General features: G+C 46.9%; 1 protein-coding gene across 2 annotated transcripts in view; it reads left to right on the top strand.

Annotated features, from left to right (window-relative positions):
• The window catches only part of LOC140425259 (uncharacterized), a 160,678-nt gene extending 137,904 nt beyond the window's left edge, over positions 1-22,774 (top strand). For both annotated transcript variants that reach the window (XM_072509381.1, XM_072509382.1), the window contains 3 exons: positions 7,869-8,057; positions 12,269-12,370; positions 21,927-22,774. In XM_072509381.1, coding sequence (XP_072365482.1) covers positions 7,869-8,057; positions 12,269-12,370; positions 21,927-21,967 — 332 coding nt within the window. In that variant the 3' untranslated portion in view covers positions 21,968-22,774. The remainder of the gene's footprint in view (positions 1-7,868; positions 8,058-12,268; positions 12,371-21,926) is intronic.
• Positions 22,775-25,975: the final 3,201 nt, after the last annotated feature.

Here is a 25,975-nt window from a genome sequence, read left to right as displayed (position 1 = left end):
TGGCCGGCAGGAGATTCACTCTCCTCACGGACCAACGGTCGGTAGCCTTCATGTTCGATAATGCACCGCGGGGCAAAATCAAAAACGACAAGATCTTAAGGTGGAGGTTCGAGCTCTCCACCTTCAACTACGAGATCTTGTATCGTCCCGGAAAGCTGAACGAGCCGTCCGATGCCCTATCCCGCGGCACATGTGCCAACGCACAAATTAACCGCCTCCAAACCCTCCACGAGGACCTCTGCCACCCGGGGGTCACTCGGTTCTACCACTTTATTAAGTCCCGCAACCTCCCATACTCTTTGGAGGAGGTCCGTACAGTCACAAGGAACTGCCACATCTGCGCAGAGTGCAAACCGCATTTTTTCAGGCCGGATGGTGCGCACCTGATTAAGGCTTCCCGCCCCTTTGAACGCCTTAGTCTAGATTTCAAAGGACCCCTCCCCTCCACCGACCGCAACACATACTTCCCCAGGAAGTCCTCCTCTGGAACGTTGCTGCCAACCTGGCTGGCGGTCCCAGGACCCATCTTGCTCCGAAAACATGTGCGGGCGCACAAGTTGGACCCGTTGGTCGAGAGGGTTCGCCTCCCCCACGCGAACCCGCAGTACGCTTACGTGGAGTACCCCGACGGCCGACAGGACGCGGTCTCCCTGCGAGATCTGGCGCCCGCCGGCAACACACACACCCCCCCGACACCAATCACCCCCTTCCTGCCACCGCCACACCCCGCGACCGCCCCCTTCCCAGGAGGATCGGTCCTCCTCCCAGGCCCGACCAGGAGTGAAGCCCAAGCTGAAACCGTAAGGCTCCCGGAGACGACAACACCGGAACAAGCACCACTACCACCACCGGGGCCGAGGCGATCAACACGGGCGACCAGACCGCCCGACCGACTCGTGGCGTCGATCTAACACTACAATATGTGGACTTTTAACGAGAACATTTTGTCTTTTTCTCCTGACGATTACTGTAAATAGTTTGAAAAAAAAACCTTGTACATACTGTAATAACATGCGAAAGTTTTCCTCCCAGGACCAGCCTTGTAAACCCTTACCACCATGCGAAGCATCACCCCGCCGGGTTCATTTTTAACAAGGGGTGAATGTGGTAGTATGCATTGGGGTCATGTGGGACTGTGAAGCCGTGATGTCATTGGCTGACAGATCCCGGGTCCTGGTTGGCCGTTGACCTGGCGGAGTATAAGAACCAGGAGTCCTCCCCCGCAGGCAGTCTACTACTGAACTGCGGGGGAACAGTCACGCTTAATAAAGCCTCATCGACTTCACTCTATTCGTCTCTCGGAGTCTTTGTGCGCTACACATTATAAGGTTAGAACTGGGAACTGGCGCTCATGGATGCTCGCTGATAACTGCACAAAGTTCAGCTCCATTTGTGCCTGCTCAGATATTGAAACAGTCCATGTTCAAATACAACAACGCCTAAACAATATTCAGACTAAGGCTGACAAGTGGCAAGTAATATTGGACCACAGTCCAATGTAGGAAGAAGACAAATAAACAATCTTCACTGAGCTGCAAGGGCAAGTAACTACAGCTCTCCTGGCATCAGTTCGGCCTGCCACCCCATAAATTCCTGACCCCTCCCACCACACACACACTGGCTGACACATTGCACCCTCCCACATCCAATCTTTGCGTTTGTTCCTCAGAATCCTCTGGCATCCATCAGCATAACCCCTTCATGCCCAGGTGCGGTGCCCACATAAGCCACCTGCTATAGATCCCCTGATCCTTCAAGTGTGCAGCTCACAATGCCCTTTCTTTGTCCCCGCAGGAGAAGATAGCACATAATATGCGGAAAAAGACCAAGACGTGGGGGGGTGGAGTACCAGAGATTCGAGTCTTCACCCCTATGAGGAATGGTTCCTGGAAATTGTGGGGTTGACCGAGGAGAGAGCAATCACTGCCAGCGAGGATGGCCTGGGCTGCAGAGGTGAGGATCCACTGCCCCTTCATCCAGATGACTTTTTTCAAGTGAGTTGTTCATTTCAGACAAAATGATCCTTCCCTCTCACTGACCACAAGTCCAATCTCTCGCAGGATCTCTATCTGATGAGACCCAGACATCCGGAGTCCAGGCAGGAACATCCAAAAGGAGTCAGCAGTTGGAGGTCTGCCGGATCTGAAGACACAGCCGAATCCAGTCAGATGCCGAGCCTGTGGACATGGTTATCTCGGAGCTGATGCAGATGCTCGGACATGGCTGTGAAATTCCGGAGGGGATGTCCGTGATATTCCAGCAAGTGCATAGCTGATTGGAGGAATCCCAAAAGCTACGGATGCAGGAGATGATGCTGACAATGGCACCAAGGTCAACACTGCTAGGGTGGCGACTGCAGTGAAAAGTCTGGAGCATGAACTCAGCGTCTTTAGTGGTGGTGCCAAGGCATGGCTCAGTCCACGGTGGCCACAGCTGAGGGCGTAGTCATTATGTTCCAGTCGCTGAGGGACATGTACCAGGTGGACATTGCTGAGGCACTGCAGAGCCTGGCCCAGTCACTGAGGGGCATCACTGAGGGTGGTGACACCATAGTGCAGCCAACGGGGAGCCTCCATGTCTGGCAGAGCCAGAAATGCAGAGGCCTTTGAAGCTCACTCCAGTTGCCACTCCATCCCATGGAGACCCCCAGGACCCTAGCGATACCGTCAGGCGGAGGAAGTGCTGGGAGCCAACCTGGGGCCTGCCACCAAGGAGGCGATGGCATTCTCCAGTTCTTCCCAATCACCTCCTCCTGACACAGGTGCATCTCAAGGGCAACAGTCAGAACAGGGTGGTACAGTGACGCCTGTGACACCGATAAGCCGGTTGGGGTCCTCCGACTCCAGGCCCTCCAGAGGATGTCTGCCAAGAGCATCAAAAATCACAGGGCATGGAAAGCAGCAGGCTGCCTCCACCTCTGATGTGCATCCTGGGGATACACCAGATGTAGCAGTGAACCATAAAAGATAATTACTGATTGGGGGGGGGGGGGGGGGGTGTCGCCATCTGTAGCTAGGAGAAACGGAGATGTCAAATGTTCACTATTGAAACATGTTACTCCTGATATATGTGCAGCCTCTGTCACGGTAATTTGCACAGTGAGCCTGCCTGAGCCTCCACCCCATGTTGCCCTTTGCTCCTCCCACACCCTGCCTCCCTGGGCACAGTTGTCCAAGATCAAATACCCCCGATTTAGACCCCGTCCAGAGGATGGGTGTGCGCGTTCTGTCAGCAGAAAGACAGGAATCAAACTTTGGCAGAAACTGAGGAGCACCAGACCTAACCTCACAGCGAGGCATCACCACTTTTCTGCCTTGTATATTGACCCGATGACAGTGCGAACACAGGGCACATCAGCTGGGGTGATGTTACGCAGACTCTGGGTGGGTGGAACAGGGTAGTCATGGAGCGGGGGAGAGGGGGGGAAAAAGAGAGAGGAAATGGGTAGGATGGAGATGGGTGGGAAGGAGGGGGAATGGGAGGAGGTGGTGAGCCTCGTCCTGTGAGATAGGGTAAGGATGGGGGATTCCCTGGTCCTCTGGGCAAGCCGGACCCTAGCCGCAATCTGTCCTCTGGTTCTATCTGCGGTCCTCCCCGGGCTCGTCCTCCATCCCCTCCTGGTCCACCTCATCCTCAGATACGGCTGCATGTCCCTCCTCCTCCAGCACGTAGCCCTGCTGCTGTACCAGGTTGTGGAGGGCCAAGCAGACCACCACAAAGCAGGACACCCTCTGGTGGGTGCTCAAATGCACCACGAGAGCGGTCCAGGCATTGGAACTGCATTTTGAGTAGTTCAATGCACCGCTCAATGACAGCACAGGTGGCTACATGGGCCTCATATCGGTCTCCAGTATCCGCACTGGAATCATCAAACAAGACCTCAGTCGGTACCTCTTATCCCCCAGTACCAAGCCTGTCATCCTGGAGTGGTCGGGGTTCTCAGAGTGTCCGAGGATATAGCGGTCATGCAGGCTCTCTGGGAAGTGTGCATACACATGCACGATCCTTAGGTGGTGGTCGCACATGAGTTGGAAATTCAGGGAGTGGAACCATTTTCTGTTAATGAAGGGCACTTCCTGATGTCCTGGTGTGGGCAAGGCAACATTGATGGCCCCCTGGATCTGGGGCATCCAGCGATGGATGAGAATTCTGCAGCCCGGGCATCATGGTGTGCCTGGAATACTCACAGTTGATATAGTCTGATGCCTGGACATATTAAGCATCCGTGACCTCAAGATGCACTTATGAGCTGGATCTTGGGAAATGCCGCACAAATTACCAATCAAGCCCTGGAATGAACCAATGGCATAGAAGGTTAGGGTTGCACTGACCTTCATGGCCACCTGGTGGGTGTCCTCCTCCTTCAGGTGTTGCCGAGCTGCGAGGATGTGGTTTAGGTGCCACACCATCTCTTTGCTGAGATGGAGTCTCCTGTGGCACATGCTAGCCATCAACTCCTCGAAAGACCATTGACGCCTGTACACCATGGGCCATCGCTGGCGACCCGACCTGATGGGCAGCCGGATCTTCAGAGTGTGCAGTGGTCCCCTGCACATGGGGTGCCGCCTCCAGCCTGTGTCAATGCTGCTGCCTCTGCGTGACCAACATAGCCAGTCCTTTGTTATACCTGAAAGGAATTGGAGGAGAGAGACCGACAATCAGTTAGGGCTTCCACGCCAGGACCCTCAAATCCCCCAAGCCTCACCCACCCTTACGTGTTCCGTCTTCTCTCAGAATGCCATCCAGTGAGCCAGTTGCGCGTAGAACTTCACTCTGCACACTCATTCCAGGCGACAGCAGGAGCCCCTAGATCCCAACCCCTGCCGGAAACATTAGGGAGACTGCCTCTATGGTCCGGATGCTTCCAGAGTTCAGGCAAACGGTTTAGGCATCAATGTTTGATTGACATGTGAAACAATAATCATCATCTGAGATGTGGCATGTGCACCCACTTGAGAATATTTTGCTTATTAAACGGTCAACAGCAACAAAGATTAGAAAATCAACTTTGTAACATTCCACATATCACACTCACCATTAAACAACAAGGAAACATCACCGTTCCATATTAGTACCAATACCAAGCTGTATCAGCTCATTTTCACAAAGAAAGCACACACATGAGAGGTTCCTCAACAGAAATGGAGGAAAAGCCTGAGAATGTGTTATCATGTCCGGAACCTTGTCATATGTACGGTCTGTCCATCAATGTGTTACTTGTTCCACGTATCAGTGCAATTCTCCGTTCAGGAGCCGCAGCTGTGCAGGCCCTCCCACATGGCCGAATCTCGCCGGAATCGAATACTGGCATCCACATATTCCACTGACGCTCGAGGTGAAGTTGAACATCTTTGACTTCCGGCATGTTTAACCCGCAGTGACGTGCCAGTTACATGCAGCATTCTCCACACCAGCAACAAAAGCATCAGTAATCTGCAAAAGCATTTCTTCAACAGCGTTAGCAGGTGGCCCATTTGGATCAATGTCACAGACCAGATCCCACAGAGTCTTCTTGCTTCAAACCTGATTGTCTTCTGGACTGATACGTCCCCCAGAGTCCAGTGTTCCAGTTCCCAGGTATCTAAGAAAAAAATTGTCTTTCTTTCCAGCTACTGAAAAGGAAGGAAACAGCAGCCTCCAGGCACCTGCAGCCGCCAGCAGGAACAAGCAGCAAACACAACCACAGGTGTTAAGTGCTCTCACAAACTAACAAGGCCAATTCTTCATTAGTAATAGCCTGCAGCTGTGAAGCTAGAGGCTGTTCATAGTCAAAGGGAGTTAAAGTGACCTTCAGTATATAATCAAGAACAGGGCTCTCTACTGGAAGTGTTTTGTCGGACAGGCAGGCAGATTCTGTAGTTGCCCCTGTAATGGGCATCCAGAGTATTTAAAGATGGCTTAAAGGTCTCACAGACGAGAAACCCCCCCCCCCCCCCTAGAGCCAGGGGTGACTCCCGACTTGGAACATCTTAGTCCCCCGACCAAGGCCAATCCCCCCCATCCCTGAGCACTGGGGTAGCAGCTCCAGTGCCCTGGAGCTGCATGCCTGAAAATGGAAATGGTGACTCACCTGCTCTGTTCCCTTCAGCAGCCATTGCGCTAGCTTCACATTTTTAAAAAGGATACTAAACGAGGCCTGTGTGATTTCTCGCTGGGGAGCCGGTTAACTCCCAGGAAGCTGTTACATTCGACTTCAATCTTGCTAATGAATTGGAAATTGATGAAAATGAGGGTTAATGATATGCTCGCCATATTTGGGCGTGATCCGGAACTTGCCATTGGCGTGAATCTCGATTTTAGCCATTCCCGCTATTTAACTGGTCCGCGCCGGGCATAACGCGATGGTTAAATCGCACCCAGTGGGCAAAACTGTGACATATTGGGTGGGATCCCCTGTCCCACCACACCCGTTTTCTGGTGCAGCGTGCCCCCGCCAGCTGGCCAATAGGGGGTCCCATTGTGGGCACCCTCACGCTGTTGGGAAATCCACAGGTGTGAGTGCGGTGCCGGCGAAATGGAAGATCTCGCTGACTGAGAATCCAGCCCATAATGTTCAATGTGGGGAAGTGTGCAGTCATCTACTTTGAACCTAAGAAATCCTTAGGAATTCACGTAACCTTGTCTATATATGAATCTGTTAGTTATCTTTCCACATGTTTGACAATAAGTCATTGTTCTAACTGAACACATATATGTTCTGTGTGTTTCTTTTATCAATGGTGGAACCACAGAACATAGCACAGAGGACATCATCTCAGAGTATGCAGTTGCCCATTTAAGATAGAGAGGTGGAGGTATTCTTTCTCAGAGGGTAGTGAATCTGTGGAATTCTTGACTGCAGAGAGCTGCAAATCTGGGTTGTTAAATATGTTCACAGCTGAGAGAGACGGATTTTTAATTAGTAAGGGAATCAAGGGTTATGGGAATAAGGCGGAAAGTGGAGTTGAGGATTATTACATCAGATCAGCCATGATCTCATTGAATGATGGAGCAGACTTGATGGGCTGAATGGCCTACTTCTGCTCCTATGTCTTGTGGTCAAAAGTTAATAGGTAGCCACAAAAATAATTAAACAGGCTAATGCAATGTTGGACTTTATCTCAAGAGATCTGGAATGCAAAGGGTCAGAAATTATGTTGCAGCCACAGAGAGCTGTAGTTTGACCCCATCAGGAGTCGTTATGAGCCTCAGGAAGAATATCGTAACCTTGGAGGGAGCACTGTGCTGCTGCACTGGAATGATAATGGATTAAGTTTTGAGACTGGTTACATAGATTAGTTGTGTATTCTTTGAATGTAGAAGATTAAGAAATACTCTCATTGAGATGTTTATGAAGATTAAAATATTTGGTAAGGCAGATAGAGGAAAACTATTTCCTCTGGTGGGAGATTTCAGAATAAGGGGGCAATACTTTAGAACTTTTGATGGCAGAAAGTGCTACTTCACAGAAAGGGTGGTGGAAATCTGGAATTCGACTGCCCAAAAGCTGTTGAGCCTCGTTCAATTGAAAACTTGAATCCTAACATTATCAGACTTTTGTTAGGCACGAGTATTAAGAGTTATGGAACCACATTGGATAGAGGAAGTTGAAATACAGATCAGGGATGAACTAATTTGAATGGTGAAACAGGCTCTTGGAACTGAATCACCAACTTCTCTCCAACCTTTCTTCCTATGTTCATTGAAGTCAGTTTCATGTTTTCCAGAGGTAGTTATCTAACTTATCCTGTGAATAAATCTACTCAGGCAGTTGAATTTCTGTGCACAGATATGCAATCAATGTACCTATAAACTGTAATATCTATTCTCAATTCTGCTGTGTTTTGACCTTGCACATTAGTTCACATGTTAACTTTTCTGTTTTCTAGGGCACAGTAATGGTGGGAAACTAGCATCACCCCCTCTTCCACCAGTCAGATCATCCAGTACAGAACTTACAAGCAGAAACCAGCATGTACCACTTTACTCTGTTGCTCCTCCTCCCCCACCACCACCGCCACCGCCGTTACCACTTAAAGTTCGACAAGGACTTTCTAATGCACAGGCACCAGTTTATGGTAATTATCAAAAATGTTTTGTCTTTAAGCAATGAAAAATGTCATAATCCAATTGAGCCTTGAACTAAAATTCTTACTTTTTGCTTACTAATATAAAAGCTCCCTCAATACTGCACCATTAAGTGTCCATTATTAAGAGTAAATTCTTGGAAGTGGGACTTTAAACCCACACTATTCTGACTGTAACAAGTATACTATTACTGAGCCAAAGCTGTCACCAGGGTGAGTATTTAATTTGCAGTTGGATGGGACTAGCAACAGAGCAAACACCTATCTCAAGACTGCTGATCAGTTCATTTAAATATGAACATGTAACATGTTGGTTCTGCATATGACATCCTGCCATACTGGTGTGCAGGATATCAAATATATGTTACACTCATTTGAAATGGATAATAAACATAATGCGGTCATGGGAAAGACATATTTTAAAGCAAAAAACTTGCACTTAATTTTTTCAAAATATTTCAAAGCACTTCAAAACCAATTAATTATTTTTGAAACATATTCATTGTTGTGTAAGTAACAGAGCTGCCAGTTTACATACATCATGGCCCCACAAATAAGATGATAATTGATTAGACCATCTATTTGGATGATATTGGTTGAGGGATAAATGTTGACCAGGACCTGGGAACATTTGGCTGCTCTTCTTCAAATAGAACCACAGGCTCTTTTATGTTCAGCTAACTAGATGGTTAGGGCACTAATTTAATGTCTCATCGGAAAGACAGCACATCTAATAGCGCAGCCATCCCACAGTACTGCATTAAACGGCTGGGCTTGATTATTTACTCAAGTCCTGGACTGGGATTGAACCCATCACCTTTTGACTTAGAGATGAGAGTGCTACCTCCAAACCAAGTTGATAATGTCTTGACATTTTCTTTTTACTGTTGGCTATTAAGTTCTCATGAGCATTTGTGTAAAGGTGGCTAAATCTTATTAAGCAGGAGGTCATAGAATCATAGAATTTACAGTGCAGAAGGAGGCCATTCGGCCCATCAAGTCTGCACCGTCCCTTGGAAAGAGCGCCCAATGTAAGCCCACGCCTCCACCCTATCCCCGCAGCCCAGTAACCTCACCTAACCTTTTGGACACTAAGGGGCAATTTAGTATGGTCAATCCACCGAACGTGCACATCTTTGGGCTGGGGGAGGAAACCGGAGCACCCAGAGGAAACCCACGCAGACACGGGGGGAACATGCAGACTCCACAGACAGTGACCCAAGCCGGGAATCGAACCTGGGACACTGGAGCAACTTTGCTAACCACTCTGGTACCGTGCTGCCTTTCATTCAACCACTGGATGTGTATTTCAGCTATAGGTCTACTCTAAGTGTAACAACAATCACTGTCAGAAACTGGAAGGGTTGGGGCTAAAGAAAAGACTGAGGAACCAAACTGATAGCAGTTTTTAACCTTTTGAAAGTATCTGATAGGGTGGGAGTAGAGATAGAGAAGATGTTTCCACATTTCGGGGGAGACCAAAACTTGGTCACTTTGTGTAAGTAGAGGCGTTTCTTCTCAAAGGAAGCCAAGATGGCAGACACTAAGATATATGAAAACCTGACTAACCGTACTCTGGAACATACCATGATCATTGTATGTCATGCTGTTTGTGGCAGAGCATGAACTAAGCCATACCAGAGTGGATAATGGCCAATTAACCCTGGGTGCACCCGACAAGGCACCACCAACTGGAGTATTTGCCACACCCCTCAATAATGACCTTTTGAGGAAGTTTGATTCCACGATCTGGGCCTGCAGAGAGACAGATGCAGAGCTGTGCCATCTGCTACGCAAATATATATCATGTAGCATAGGATTACCACAACTAATGATGCTAATGGCGAGGCATAGTCTGAAAACTAGCTTCAGCTCTTAGCAGGCATGTTAAAGTTCTGATCTGCATCTTCAAGTCACACAGAGGAGTATCTTACACCACCATTATCATTTAAACAGCCATCAACAGGAGATTGGTACTTGGTTGCCCCGTCACCTTTGCAGGACCTGAACTTTGGGTTTCATAGATCATCATAGAACTTACAGTGCAGAAGGAGGCCATTCGGCCCATCGAGTCTGCACCGGCTCTTGGAAAGAGCACCCTACCCAAGATCAACACCTCCACCCTATCCCCGTAACCCCACCCAACACTAAGGGCAATTGTGGACACTAAGGGCAATTTATCATGGCCAATCCACCTAACCTGCACATCTTTGGACTGTGGGAGGAAATCGGAGCACCTGGAGGAAACCCACGCACACACGGGGAGGATGTGCAGACTCCACACAGACAGTGACCCAAGTTGGAATCGAACCTGGGACCCTGGAGCTGTGTAGCAATTGTGCTATGCACAATGCTACCGTGCTGCACATAATATTAATCGCTTATTGTCACAAGTAGGCTTCAATTAAGTTACTGTGAAAAGCCCCTAATCACCACGGGGAGGCCGGTACGGGAATGCAACCAGCGCTGCTGGCATTGTTCTGCATTACAAGCCAGCTGTTTAGTCCACTGTGCTAAACCAGCCCCTTTTCCTTTTCTTTAACTCCATAATCCCTGACTACTTTAGTCTTGGCAACGACATCTTTGAGGTTTTCCCAAGGACTATCAGACCTTCTCTTCTTCACTGATTCACTGTCTCCAACCGTTTTTACATTTCACTCACTCATGAACAATGCTCTACTAGGATGCTTCTCTCACCCCTCTGGTGTTATGCATTCAGCTGGCTTCAGTAAATTGGAAGCAAAAAGTACAAAACAAAATAACTGAATATGCCGCAAATCTGAAAGACAAAGTAGAAAATGATGGAAATACTCAGCAGGTCTGGTGGCATCGGTGGAGAGAGGAAGAAAGTTAACATTTCAGGTCGTTGACCTTTCATTAAATCAAAAGTCCACTTCTGTTCCTAAAGCAGCCAGTAACCATTCTGGTGTAAACAGTACTAATATTGGAAAATCAAGGGTTGTGTCCGATATGAATTTCTCTCATTAATCAAGATAAGGAACAAGGTTGGAGCTATATAAAACATTAGATAAGCCACAGCTAGAGTACCGCGTACAGTTCTGGTCACAATATTACAGGAAGGATGTGATCTATTTTGAGAGTGTGCAGAGGAGATTCATGAGGATATTCCCAGGATTGAAAACTTTTAGCTGTGAGGGAAAGTTTGGTTAGGTTGGGATTGTTTTTTTTTTTTTGGAACATGAGGCTGAAGGGAGATTCAATTGAAGTGTAAAATATTATGAAAGGCCAATATTGAGTTGATGGGCAGAATCTATTTTCCTTAGCAAAGAGGCCATAGCCAGGGAGTGTAGATTTAAAGTAATTGGCATCGGATTAAAGGGGAGTTAAGGCATAATTTGTTCACCCAGATTGTGGTGGGAGTTTGGAAATCACCGGCTGAAAGGGTGAGAGAGACAGAAACACTTTTTGTTTAAAAAAATAACTTGGATATGCACTTAATCTCCAAAACCAAGAAGTGGAAAGTGGGATTAGGGATATTTTGGGGGGGGGGCTGGCACACCACAATGGGTTGAATGGCCTCCTGTGCTGTAAATTTCTATGATTCAGTTACTTTCTTGACAATTATGTTTTCTAATGAATTCTAAATAATTTATTGAAAAATTGTAAAATTGAACAAACTATTAATAATTTCTGAAAGATTTACTTTTTGCCAACCCTCAGTTTCCATTATGAAAACATGAACACTATTTAGGGAACAGTTTAGCTCTCTCAGAACACAGTTGATGTGGCACTTCTAACTGTAGTACTTATTATAAAATAAATTAAAATTGGACCTGCTGTCAGAACATTCATTCATCAAATACTTTTCTTCAGTCTGTAGGCTGCATTTATAACCTTTTAATCTGTTAGGAAAATAAAGAATATTGACTAATTTTGTGGTTTGATAGCCGACATTAAATACATGAAAATAATTGGATTGGTTTTCCATGGGGTTGATGTTTCCAATCGGCTGTTGTAACCTCTCTGGGGTTTCCACACATCTTCAGCTGTAGAGGCAGCAGGCGATTGGGAAACCCCCAAGTGAAAATTCAACCCAGATATCTTTTTGTGGAATATGTTTTGTTTCATGTTAATGTGATCAGTATTCTAATTGAGAGCATATATGAATAATTGACATTGGTTAAACTTTTAAAAATGAGTTCTTATTTAGTGGTGAATGTCCAATTATTTGCACTCCACAGATGACTTTGAGTCAAAGTATCATTTTCATTCAGTTGAAGATCTTCCACCTCCTGATGAATATAAATCATTTCCCAGGACTTATCCCAGCAAGCAGCCCAGAGGTGAGCCCTTCACTTCAATTCAGTGTTACTCTAAGTACATGCGTTAATGATGAATACATTTAACCAAACGCATTTGGTGGGAAGTTGATGCCATCAGTTGATTTCAAAGGACCGTGAAATTGGGCAGGGTGCCAAATGGGTGGTCAGGTTCATTATTTCAGATATGTTTCTCTGTGCATGCTTTTTAAATTATAGAGCGGGATTTATGACCTAGGGGAGTTGAGTAATTTGTTTGTGTGGGATGCCCCCACGTGACAGTCCACCAATGACAGGTGCCAGGATTGTTTTAAAAATCATTTATGGAATGTGGGCATCGCTGGCTAGGCCAGCAATTATAGCCCATTTCCAGTTTCCCTTCAGTAGATGGTGGTGAGCTGCGTTCTTAAGTCATTGCAGTCCCTGAGGTGTAGGTATACTCACAGTTCTGTTAGGGAGGGAATTCCAGGATTTTGATGATAATGAAGGATATACTTCCAAGTCAGGATGATGAGTGACTTGGATGGGAACCTTCAGGTGGTGATGTGTCTGTTGCTCTTGTCCTTCTAGATTGTAGTGGTCGTGGGTTTGGAAGATGCTACCTAAGGAACATTGGTGAGTTCCTGCAGTGCATCTCATAGATGGTACACACTGCTGTCACTGTTCATTGGGATTGAACATTAATAGAAGGGGGAGCAGTCAAGCAGGCTGCTTTATCCTGGATGGTGTTGAGCTTCTTGAGTATTATTGGAGCTGCTCTCATCCAGGCAAGTGTGGAATGTTCCATTACACTCTTGACTTGTGCCTTGTAGATGGTGAATAGGCTTTGTGGACTTAGGAGGCAAGATACTCACCACAGAACTCCTAGCCTTTGACCTGCTCTGGTATCCACAGTATTAATATGGCTAGTCCAGTTCAGTTTCTGGTCAATGGTTAAACCCCCCCCCAGGATGTTGATAGTTGATAGTGGAGGTTTTAGTGATGGTAGTGCAATTGAATGTCAAGGGGTGATGGTTAGATCCTCTCTTGTTGTAGATGGTCATGGTCTGGTACTTGTGTGGCATGAATGTTACTTGCCCACTTGTCAGCCCAAGCCTGGATATTGTCCATGTCTTCCTGCGTTTGGATATGACCTGCTTCAGTAGCAGAGAAGTTGAAAATGGTGCTGAACAATCCCCACTTCTGACCTTATGATGGAAGAAAGGTCATTGATGAAGTAGCTGAATATGGTTGGGCTGAGTACACTATCCGGAGGAGCTCCAACCAGTTGAGAGTTTTCTTCCTGATTCCACTGTCTCTAGTAGTGCGAGGGCTTCTTGATACCATACTCAATCAAATGCTGACTTGATGTCATGGGCAGCCACTCTCACCTCTGGTGTTAAGGGCTTTTGTCCATGTTTGAACCAAGGCTGTAATGAGGTCAGGAGCTGAGTGACCCTGGCAGAACCCAAACTGAGTAAGTGTTGCTTGAAAGAACTGGTGATGACCCATTCCATCATTTTGTTGATGATGGAGAGTAGACTGATAGGGCGGCAATTAGCCAGGTTGGATTTTTCATGTTCTTTGTGTACAGGGCATACCTGGGCAATTTTCCACATTGCCAATCAGATACCAGTACTGTAGCTGTACTCGAAAAGCTTTGCTCGGGGCGCAGTAAATTCTGCAGTACAAGTCTTCAATACTATTGCTGGAATATTGTCAGGGCCTATAGCCTTTGAAGCATCAGATGCCTTCAGCCGTTTCTTGATATCACGTGATGGGAATCAAATTGGCTGAAGACTGGCATCTGTGATGATGGGGACCTCTTGAGGAGCCAGAGATGAATCATCCACTCAACACGATTGTTGCAAGTGCCTCAGCCTAATCTTTTTCACAGATGTGCTGGGCTCCTTCATTATTGAGGATGGGGATATTTGTAGAGCCTCCTCCTCCAGTGAGTTGTTTAATTGTCCACTACCATTCATGGTGCTTCATGTGACAGGACTACAGGGCTTAGATCGTATCTGTTGGTTGTGGAATTGCTTAGCTCCATCTACTACTTGCTGCTTATGTTGTTTGGCATGAAAGTAGTCTTGTGTTGTGGCTTCATCAGGTTGACACCTCATTTTTAAGTATACCTGGTTTTGCTCCTGGCATGCCCTCCTGCACTCTTCACTGAACCAGGACATGAAGTTCCGCATTGTGGTGGAGTCCAATTCTGCTGCCTTTGATGGACGACAGTGCTCCATGGAAGCCCAGTCTTGAGTTGCCAGAGCTTTGAGACGTCTATCCCATTTAACAAGTGCGGCATAATATGAAGAGTATCCTCAATGAGAAGAGGGGACTTCATTTCCACAAGGACTGTGCGGTGGTCACTTCTACCTATACAGTCATGGACTGATGCATCTGCGGCAGGCAGGTTGGTGAGGGTGAGGTCAAGTATGTTTTTCCCTCTTGTTGATTCCCTCGCCACCTGTTGCAGTACCAGCTTAACAGCTATGCCCTTTAGGACCCAGCCAGCTCAGTCTGTGGTGGTACTACAGAGCCACCCTTGGTAATGGACATTGCCCTTGCCACCCTCAGTGCTTCCTTCAAGTGGTGTTCAATATGGAGTAGTTCTGTTTCATCAGCTGAGGGCAGATAGTTGAATTTTAGTTCCACCATCGACCACGGTGTGTTTCGAATCTGGGTCCTCAGAGAATTACCCTTGGTCTCTGGATTGCTAATCCATTGACAATTCCATAGCATTGGCACCTCCCCCTATTTGGAGCTTCCTGTCCCACTGATGCCTATGGGGTTTTGCATGCAACCGGGGAAGGCACTACAAGGGGTCGCAGTTGGCGCGACCAGAAGATCCTGCCTATGGGAAGGGCTGGAAAATTTGGTCCATAGCATATGACATATTATTTCCCAGAAAATTATTTCTGGTCACAATCAGTACTGTAATTAGATCTGATTCCAGGGATAAATACAGATGTTAAAACTGGAAACTGAAGAGGAGAAAAGAAAGATATACAGTAAAGAGAGATGATGCAAATGAAGTGTTTAACACATATTACTGAACCAAGTAGCACAACAATTGGTATATTTCGAAGAGTGATGTTTGTGAACTTGTGCTCTTGTGTTTGTGATGTATATAAACAGTATAGAATAAAATGTTGGCGGGAGGATAAGTAATTTGCAGATAACACAAAGATTGGCTGGGTGGTTGTCAGTGAAGGTGGTCTTTAATTACAGGAGGATATAGACTGATTGGCAGATGAGCAGATCATTGGCAGATGGAATTTAAACCTGAAATGTGTGAGGTGATGCACTTTGGAAGGAGTAACATGACAAGGGAGTACTTAATGTAAGATAGGTTACTGGGAATCTCAGCACAGAGGGGTCTTGGGGTGTTTGTCCACAGATCCCTGAAATTGGCAGCACATGTTAATAGTGTCTCATAGAATTTCATAGAATTTACAGTGCAGAAGGAGGCCATTCGACCCATTGAGTCTGCACCAGCTCTTGGAAAGAGCACCCTACCGAAGCCCACACCTCCACCCTATCCCCATAACCCCTTAACCCAGTAACCACACCCAACACTAAGGGCAATTTTGGACACTAAGGACAATTTAACATGGCCAATCCACCTAACCTGCACATCTTTGGACTGTGGGAGGAAACCGGAGCACCCGGAGGAAACCCACGCACACACGGGGAGGACGTGCAGACTCCGCACAGACAGTGACCCAAGCCAGGAATCGAACCTGGGACCCTGGAGCTGTGAAGCAATTGTGCTATCCACTATGCTACCGTGCTGCCCATTGTCGTTAAGAAGGCATACGGGACACTTGCCTTTATCACTTGTGGCATAGATTATAAGAGCAAGGAGGTTATGTTGGAGCTATACAGGACTTTGGTTGGGCCCCAGTTGGAATATTGTGTTCATTTCTGATCACCACGCTATAGCAAGGATGTGATTGCACTAGAGAGGGTGCAGAGGAGATCCACCAGGATGTTGTCTGGAATTAAGCATTTTTCCTGTGAAGAGAGGCTGGATAAGCTTGGGTTGTTTACTTTGGAGCAGAGAGGGCCGCAATTGACGTGTATAAGATCGTATGAAGCATGGACAGGGTAGATAGAAAGCACCTGTTCCCCTTAGTTGAAGGGTCAATAACAAAGGGGCAGAATTTTAAGGTCAAAGGCAAAAGGGGATCTGAGGAAAACGGTTTTCACCCAGAGGGTGGTGAAAATCTGGAATGCACTGAGCCTGGGAGGGTAATTGAGGCAGGAAACCTCACAATCTTGAAAAAGTACTTGGATGAGCAGTTGAAATATAACATTCAAGGCTAGGGCCAAGTGCTGGGAAGTGGGATTAGTGTAGATCAGTCTAGTTTTTTTGGTGGTGAAGGCTTGCACACAGCCATTAGGCAGATTGTGCTACATCAACTTCTTTTGTGGTGCCTAATGAGATAAGGATGTAGTTAGTGCATTTACCATATTCGCCAAGCACCAAAATTTTAAATTCAAATTAGCAACATGAATCTCTTATTCTTAAGCTTTCTCTCTCCCTTAAAAATGCACATTACTGATTGTTTGAGCAAGCCTGTTGAACTTGGTGGCATCACAATTGAGCCTGCACCTTGTTCATTTGGTGTCCATGCACACAAAGCTTACAGTAAATAGCAATTAGAAATGGATCTTACTATTTGGTTCCTTCCCAAGTACAAGGACAGAGAGGGGAATTTCAGCACCTCTACCACCATCTGGGCAGAGGGCATGTAACTATGGTATCTTGTACTTTCTAGTCTTTGTCATTCAGCATCATAGTGATCTTTGGAGAGTATAGCTTTTATTTATTTTTAATGAGATGTCCAGTTTCATCAAGATGAGGAACATTAGTACTGGGAAATAGAGCAGTTTTATGCATCTGGCGCAGAATTCATTTTTTCTTAAATTTTCAAGTCTTGCCAAGGTGAGGAATATTAGTACTGGGAAGTAGAGCAGTTTTATGCATCTGGTATGGAATTCATATTTTCGTAAACTTTTAAATTTACTATTGGTTAACTATTCCAGTAGAATAACCATTCCAAAGACCCCCTCCCACCCAGATTATTCTCTCTTCCCATCCGACCTCTTCCATCGGGCAGGAGCCTGTACCCTTGGGCGATTTCAGATCTCTGCAGGGGACTCAAATTTGGGCATGGTTAGCACCAGTTAAAGCTGGCTTGCATCCCTGAAAGCCAGCCTGCATGCTTTAATGGGAGGTGCATTATGTTGTAAATCAATCTAAAACAGATTCTGACCTGAGAAAGACACAAGAATCGTAGGAGAGAATAGGCTCCAAGATTTCTCGACCTTATATTTAATAATATAACAATAATAATAGCTTATTTGCCTGTTCGGGGAGGCCGGTACAGGAATTGAACCTGCGCTGCTGGCCTTGTTGTGCATTACATCCAGCTGTTTAGCCCACTGTGCTAAACCAGGCCCTGGTTTATTTGAGGCCTCAGTTGATGAGGTACAGAAGGAGACAGAGAGAGATGTGCCAAATTCACAGGGAGTCAAGAAGTACTTTGGACAGGCATTGGAAAGGCAGTGGGACCAGGTAGCTGTGGCAGTCAATATCAAAGTCAGATCCTGAGATGCAAAAGTGTTATAAAAAATTCATTTTTTTGGCTGAGTGGTCAAATCACACCAACTGCACTTCTCGAGCAAGGGGAGGCGCTGAAGAAAGTGGAGGAGACGTTATTGCAGCACGGTGATCAACTTGCCTCAATGGGGAAAGAGATGCGGAAGGTGATGGATACTAACAAGGATCTGCGAGGAAAAATGGAAGACCTGGAAAATAGATCCAGGCGACAGAAATTGAGGATTGTGGGGCTGCCCGAAGGAGTTGAAGGACCGAAGCCGACTGAGTATTTTGCCGCGATGCTGGCAAAACTACTGGGGGAGGGGGAGGACCCCTCCCGATATGAACTGGATCGGGCTCATCAGTCGTGGAGGCCTGTACCAAAGGCGAGTGAGCCGCCAAGGGCAGTGACTCTGTGCTTCCGTAGGTACAGGGTGAAGGAGAAGGTCCTGAGCTGGGCCAAGCAGAAGCGGGTGGTGCAGTGGGCTGGAGCTGGTATACGTGTATACCAGGACTTTACGGTGGAGCTGGCAAGGAGGCGGGTTGCCTTCAACCGGGTGAAGAGGGCACTGTACATTAGCAAGGTGCGGTGCGGCATTGTATATCCAGCGAAGCTGAGGGTGACTTACAAGCTCAGGGACTTTTATTTTGGAACGGCGGAAGCAGCAGAGGAGTTTGCGAAAGCAGAAGGACTGTGGCAGAACTGGCAAATTGAGGAATGGTCATGTGCCGATGTAACCTCATGACTGTATTTTCTTCTTTTTTGTATCACTGCGCGCGGGTGTAGAGATTAAAGGAGCCAAGGTGGTATATATTTGGACGAGGGAAGGGACGGGACTTTCACTCTAAATGAGAGTTCTTTGGTGTGTAGGTGGATATGTGGGGTTTGTGTGCTAAAAGGGGATCTTTGGGCTTTCCTGGGGCCGGGCAAGTGGGAAAGGGACCCGGGCGGGGGCCTCCTCGCTGGCCGGTGTGTGCCGGCCAGTGAACGGGAGTGAGGTGGGGGGAGGGGCTGCGGCCATCGGAGCCTGGCAGAACAGGGTCCGAGTGGTCTAGCCGGGGTGGAAAGTTGGGGGGGAAGGAACCGAGGGCAAAATCCACAGTCACCCAAGGTTGGAATCGGACCTGGGCACTGTGAGGCCGTAGTGCTACACACTGTACAACTGAGCCGCCCTATATAAAACATTTTATTTTAATTTTGAAAGACTGTGACGAAAGGACACCTTGCTCCAGGCGTAATGTCGCACAAAATAGGTACATAGAACATAGAACATTACAGCGCAGTACAGGCCCTTCAGCCCTCGATGTTGCGCCGACCTGTGGTATATTAAAACAAACTTCATTACTAATAGTATTAAAATATGTTTAATATCACACAAGAAAATAACTTACTCTTACCCCTTAAATAATGCTAATCAATACAGTAACACAATAACCCTTAACTACTACCCTTATTTCCACTCAAATATCAAAACCATTTCAAATCCCAACCCACTTTTAAATACGGTTAGCACTCAGCAATACTTGCTGTACAAAGATGTCTTGAATACTCCTTTGAGAAAGAGAGACTGCTTTAAAGAAAGACACCTGGGGCTGGTTTAGCACAGGGCTAAATCGCTGGCTTTTAAAGCAGACCAAGGCAGGCCAGCAGCACGGTTCGATTCCCGTACCAGCCTCCCCGAACAGGTGCCGGAATGTGGCGACTAGGGGCTTTTCACAGTAACTTCATTGAAGCCTACTCGTGACAATAGGCGATTTTCATTTCATTTCATTTCACCTGATCCCGTCAGAATAATGCAGAATCTCTAGCTGTATTTCTTCAGAAAAACTTCTCAGCTTGCCTTTGCAGCCACAAACTAAGACTGAACCTCAACACCTGACCACTTCAACTCCTGGCTCCTCCTATTAACTAGATCATCTCACTAAACTGAACACAATGGGCGGGATCTAGTGGCCATTGGCACAACGTGGCTGGTAAATGCCGGGTGAAACCTCCTGAGGGCTTCCCAGTACCCACTACAGCAGCCATGGCCTCCACTGGAAAGTGGACACCTTGGCACTGCCAGGGTGGCAGTGCAATGCCCAGGTGGCACTGCCAAGGGTGAGGGTCCAAAAGGGGCCATGCCCATGGAAGGAGTTGGAGGCGGTTATGAAGGGTGGGAGAGGGTGCTGGGCAGGTAGGAAGGGGCCTCTAGGAGGTTGGGGGGCGTGACAGTTGGAGGTTCTGGAAGGAGGGGCTTGAAGAGGGGGGCCACCCAGGGACCCCATAGTGGGATGCCCTCACTTTGAGGGGGGTGGGGTAATGCCATTTTTGTGTGTGTGTGTGGGGGGTGGGGGGAGGGAGAGGGGTTGACAGTGCCCATGGGTGGTGGTTGTGGGGGATCCACAAGCTCACTTAGAGATCAGGACACCCTTTCAAAATAGCGGCCCGATCTCCGAGTTCAGCTCCCAGTGATGAGATGAAAAAATTCTAAGTGTGGACTAAACCGGTGAGAAACTCCCCTGGGCCCAAAAAAGTGACTAAATGTGGTTAGATAGTGGTGAGGAACCCACCGGCAGATAACTCCCAGCAAAACCCAAAACAAATGACACTTTAGAAACGTTTCCATTAGATCGTGCCCAATGTCGCTAATTAACGATTCCGCAGGGAACCCTCTTAATATAAACAAATATCCATTAGCCCAAACCTTTACGATTTCTATTTCTTGAGCAGGTCCTGTGCTGCATTTTACAAGCCTTCAAACCTGTAGAAGGTCATCCCATAGTTAGCTTATTAGCATAATAGCAGGGATATGTTACGATGATGCTGAACAGCAGATGGGAATATCAAATTGTATGTAAGGAAAATTTCAATGAATGGTAACAGAGTGTCACAATACGTGGGTAATATTTCTAAAAGGCTTCAGAGAATCTCAGCGCACATCTCTCCTTACAGGCTTTGTCAAACCGGGTACATCATCCGGGTACATACAAAGGGTAGGAGCCTCGAAACCCTGAAAAATTAAGGGAGTTTCTTCTGTTACCATAAGGGCATGTCTCTAAGGAAAGCTTTCATGCCCATCTGCTGACCCAGATTCTGGGACGACTCTTCCTGACAGATGTGCCAGGCTTGCAGAATTGGTTTGTTTAACTAATCAGTATGTTCATCAACCCATTTTGGCTTGATTTATAGTGTGCCACTGCAAACCTGGTATTCAGATTGGGGTGCATCCAAGCAATTTTCCAACATTGGTTAGTCAGGCATTCAATTATTGTAATAATGTCACCAGTGTTTTTTTGTGCTTCTCTTGTGAAGAAGAGCATTCACCTTCATTAATTTTATTCTAAAGTGGGAAATGTTCACTCAAGTCATCTATAGATGTGGATATACAGGTCTCAGCAGATAGCAAAGGTTAATGGAACTGGGAAAAGCGGAGGAATTTGATCTCATCTATCAGGACTGGATTTCAATGCAAATTTCAGATGTGGAAGACCAGCGACTAACCTGGTCCACTATACTGTGGATCATGGATTTAAATGATTGGTAATTCATATGCCATGCAACTTGAATTTCCAATTTGAGTGTTCAATGGTTAAAGCCTTCTAACAGCAGTGCAATGTTGGAAAATAACTCTGGAGAAGTCTTTGACAGTATGATCAATAACATTGGAGAAAGAAGAACACCCATTAATACAGGAGGCAGTATTGGAGTCTCTGCAGTTTTATCCCCAGCTTCCTGGTGACTAATGTCGGTGATGATCGCTTGTGTGCGCAAAGACCAGCGTGAAACTATTGCAATAGTCATTACTTTTATTGGTGAGAGGTAAGTTTGACTGTGACGCTCTGTGTTTGGTTGAGATTTTGACATCCATAGTAAAGTGTTTATTTAACTGTTAACTTTACTACTGTATACCATTTGCGGGTTTTGTTAACTTGGAGAATATAGCAGACAGAATAAATGAACTATGATTTACTTCCTAATTATTTTCTAAATGTCCTTTCTTCCAGTTAGCCAAAAAGGTCATCGGGCTACAACACCATTAAGATGAATTTTCATTTCATTGCTTGTGACGAGGGTCCACATTTTCTATCATTGAAGAGTGTGTGAAAATCAGAGGAAAGATTTTTCAATCATGAACTTGTTCCATCAGTAAAACGAAAAGTGTTCTTCAGCTACATGGAGAAACTGATTTTCCTTCATCATCAAGGAAGTGACAAAGTTGTTCCATTGTTAATTACATTTTATTCATTTATATTTTAGAAAAATAGCTTGGCTTGTTAAATATAATAATGTAAATGTACACTTTAAACTTTTAAAACCAATTAGAAATGCTATCTAAGTAACGATGGATTATTTTAGATTGCGATATCAAAAAAGTCTATTAACCTTTTCGATAAATAATCTGGCAGGCTATCTGAATACTTCCCATTGAAGAGAAATAAATACGGTGGAAAATATTAAATGTTATTACAGCTAAGAAGTATTTTACTCAAGTTACAACTTACTGTTTTATTATTTTATGGTTAATACTTTTTTTTAAATTGTATCTTAAGGGTGCTTTTTTATTTTAATGCAATAATTTTAAGTCAATGATGACTTGATTGAGTTAATCTAAAATGTTCTGGTTTGCTAATTTCAGCACTAATTTGTTTGTTTTTTATTCTTTGGTCAATTGGGAATTAACTTAAATTTTCATTCTTCTTTAAGGGGCATTTTTCCATTTGTATGGCAAAACACTTTTTGGTTGTTGATGTATTGCAATATTGTTACCAGCAGGGAGCACTATTACATATGGTTAAATACAAAGGTTTTGTAAACTGTTAAGAGGGGAATAAAATTCAGCTAATTTACTCAATATATCGAGTCATTCTAATTGGTTTGCTAGGATCTTAAAATTGAGTTCTCTTCCAGCTTTAACTACCTCAGCCACACTTTAATAACAAACTGCACTGAACACCATTATTTTCCCTTTCAGCTGTGTCAGATGGTATTGTGATAATGATAAAAAGGCATAATATTTGGGCCATTTCATATGCATGAGAACTAGTCTATGAAATGTCTTGGAACAATAATTAGTTTCTGTCTGAATGTGAAATGCATCATCGCTCTGGAAATTACAACAGTTCAAAACTTTTCAAATTAAGGGAATTGATGCAGTAGACCTGGTAAGCTCATGCTGCAGAACAAAATCTGCATAATAATTGCCTTGTGTTCCTCATTTTGAAGGCAGTGGAAATGCTCATTTTAAGTAATAACGTGTTCAGTTCATACAAAATTATAAAGGTTCTGTATTCACAAATGAAAAACGGGAGATGATGCTAAATGCACTGAAGTTTTATAAAATCTCATGTAATTGTGGTCCTCCTGCATCAGAAAACCATCTATGCCCTTGATCTTCATAATAACAAGATTTAGTTTGTATACCTAGCAGTCTTGTCCTCCTTCTGTCAACATGATTTGTTTTGTTGATTATGGGAAAACTTTACACAGATTTCCACCACTTGAGAAGACTTTGACTGGGGACAATTTTTACTTTTAGCAGTGGCTAAAAACTAATAGTCATGGAACAGCAATTGGGTTTGTAACCCCCCCCCCCCCCCCCCGTCATATCAGCAGAATATATAATAAGTGGCCACTCTGCTATCACTATTATTGGGCCTTTTGAGGTAAAATTTATCATCGCTCTGGTCTTGTAACTTCTCAGCATCAGGTACTCAAAAGTACTTGTTGGTATGAACCTGTCTAGAGAAACTGTAGCTGGGAAGTAGATTATAATGCAAAGGGAAACAAATCTCACAATTGTAGTGATTCTATGAATTGCATTTTAAAGGACCCATTTTGAGAATTTTCTCTTCACCTCCTTGACACTAACCTTGACACCAAATATGACAAAAAACACAACAGTCAGGAGGCTGTGGCCTTGTGAGTCCTTGGGCGCAATTCTCCCATCGGGAGTCTAAGTGCCGCCGCCGGAGTGAAAACCGGAGTGTTTCACTCCGGCATTGGAGCCCGCTCCCAGCCCCCTAATCTCCCGCCCCGCGGGCTCCAACCCGCGCATGCGCGGTTGCTGTCTTCCCCGAGGCCGCCCCGCAAGAAGATGTCGGATGGATCTTGCGGGGCGCGGAGGAAAGGAGGTCCTCCTTCAGAGAGGCCGGCCCGCCGATCGGTGGGCACCTATCGTGGGCCAGACCCAATTTGAGGCCCCCGCTCTCCCGTGCAGGAACCCCCCTCCCCAGGGGCCCCCTGTGCTGTCCCCGTCAGGAACCCGTCGTATTGGGCAGGCCGCTCGTTGCAAGCGGCGATTCTCCCAGCGGCCAGCCGTGATTCTCGCCGCGCCGGTTTGGGGGGGGGTGTGGAAGAATCGTGTTGGAACGGCGTTGCGGGACACGCCCGGCGATTCTTCCACCCGGCGTGGGGGGGGGGGGAATTCCGCCCATTAACATTGGCTTTGCAACCCCGGGGGGTTTAATGGCATCACACCTAACATACGGAAGGGAACCTCCTGCTAATTATTCTCAGGTGGGAGAGGGAAGTAGGTGATAAAGTACACGCTCATGTTAAACCCCATTTGGAAGAAGCACTAATGGTAAAAATGACACAATGTCCTCTGGGTGGGGGACTTCAACTTCCATCACTAAAAGTGGCTCAGTCGCACCACAACTAACGGAGCTGTCTTGAAGGACACAGGTGCCATTGGGCCTGTGGCAGATGGTGAGAGAATCAACTTGAGGGGAAAAATCTTCATTTTCACTAATCCACCTGTTGCAGATCCATCTTTGACAACATTGATAGGAGTAAGCACCACAGAGTACTTGTGGCAAGTTGCGACAAAGTGCTTCAACATTAAAAATAGGAAAATTGAGATTTACCTTGAAAACAAAGTTCCTTGATCTAGCTTCTGACGATAGATAGTATTCAATGGGAGCCATTTTACTGGCTTACCGTATGTTGGTTGAATACCCCTTATTTTTTTTGTAGAAAATATTTTAATGAGGCATTTATAATTTTAACAGTTTTAAATATCGGGCGCAATTCTCCATCGGGAGACTAAGTCCCGACGCCGGAGTGAAAACCGGAGTGTTTCACTCCGGTGTCGGAGGCTGCTCCCAGCCCCCTAATCTCTCGCCCCCGAGGGGCTAGGAGCGGCGCTGCGTCATTTACGTGTGCCGGGCCTTGGCACCGCGAAAAAGCGGCACCGCGTAGATGACGTCACCCGCATATGCGCGGTTGCCGTCCTCCCTGCGGCCGCCCGACAAGAAGATGTCGGATGGATCTGGTGGGTCGGTGGAGGAAAGGAGGTCCTCCTACAGAGAGGCCAGCCCGCCGATCGCTGTTCACGCCGGCAGAGACCAGGGGCAAAATTCTCCGGAAACGGCGCGATGTCCGCCGACTGGCGCCCAAAACGCATGCACAGTGGAGGGAGTCTCTTCCGCCTCCGCCATGGTGGAGACCGTGGGAAAGAGTGCCCCCACGGCACAGGCCCGCCCGCGGATCGGTGGGCCCCGATCGCGGGCCAGGCCACCGTGGGGGCACCCCCTGGGGCCAGATCGCCCCGCGCCCCCCCCCAGGACCCCGGAGCCCGCCCACGCCGCCTTGTCCCGCCATTCAAAAGGTGGTTTAATCCACGCCGGCGGGACAGGCAATTTATCAGCGGGACTTCGGCCCATCCGGGCCGGAGAATCGCGGGGGGTGGCCCGCCACCCGGCGCGCAGCGATTCCCGCCCCCGCCGAATATCCGGTGCCGGAGACTTCGGCAAGCAGCGGGGGCGGGATTCACGCCAGCCCCCGGCGATTCTCCGACCCGGCGGGGGGTCGGAGAATGACGCCCATGGTGTGGTTGGCCGGCGGGAACCTGTCATGTTGGGCAGGCCGCTCGGCTCGTCTGGGCCGGAGAATCGCAGGCGAGCGGCAATTCTCCCAGCGGCCAGCCGTGATTCTCGGCGTGCCCGTTTGGGGGGGGGGGGGGCTGGGAGAATCGCGTGCGGATGCCGGGGCGGCGTGGCGGGAGTCGCGCGGCGCCCCGGCGATTCTCCCACCCAGCATGGGTGGGGGGGGC

Source organism: Scyliorhinus torazame, chromosome 6 (genome assembly GCF_047496885.1).
Source record: "Scyliorhinus torazame isolate Kashiwa2021f chromosome 6, sScyTor2.1, whole genome shotgun sequence".
Lineage (NCBI taxonomy): Eukaryota > Metazoa > Chordata > Chondrichthyes > Carcharhiniformes > Scyliorhinidae > Scyliorhinus > Scyliorhinus torazame.
The sequence above is the reverse complement of the archived record's forward strand: the minus strand, read 5'-3'. Positions and strand labels throughout refer to the sequence as shown.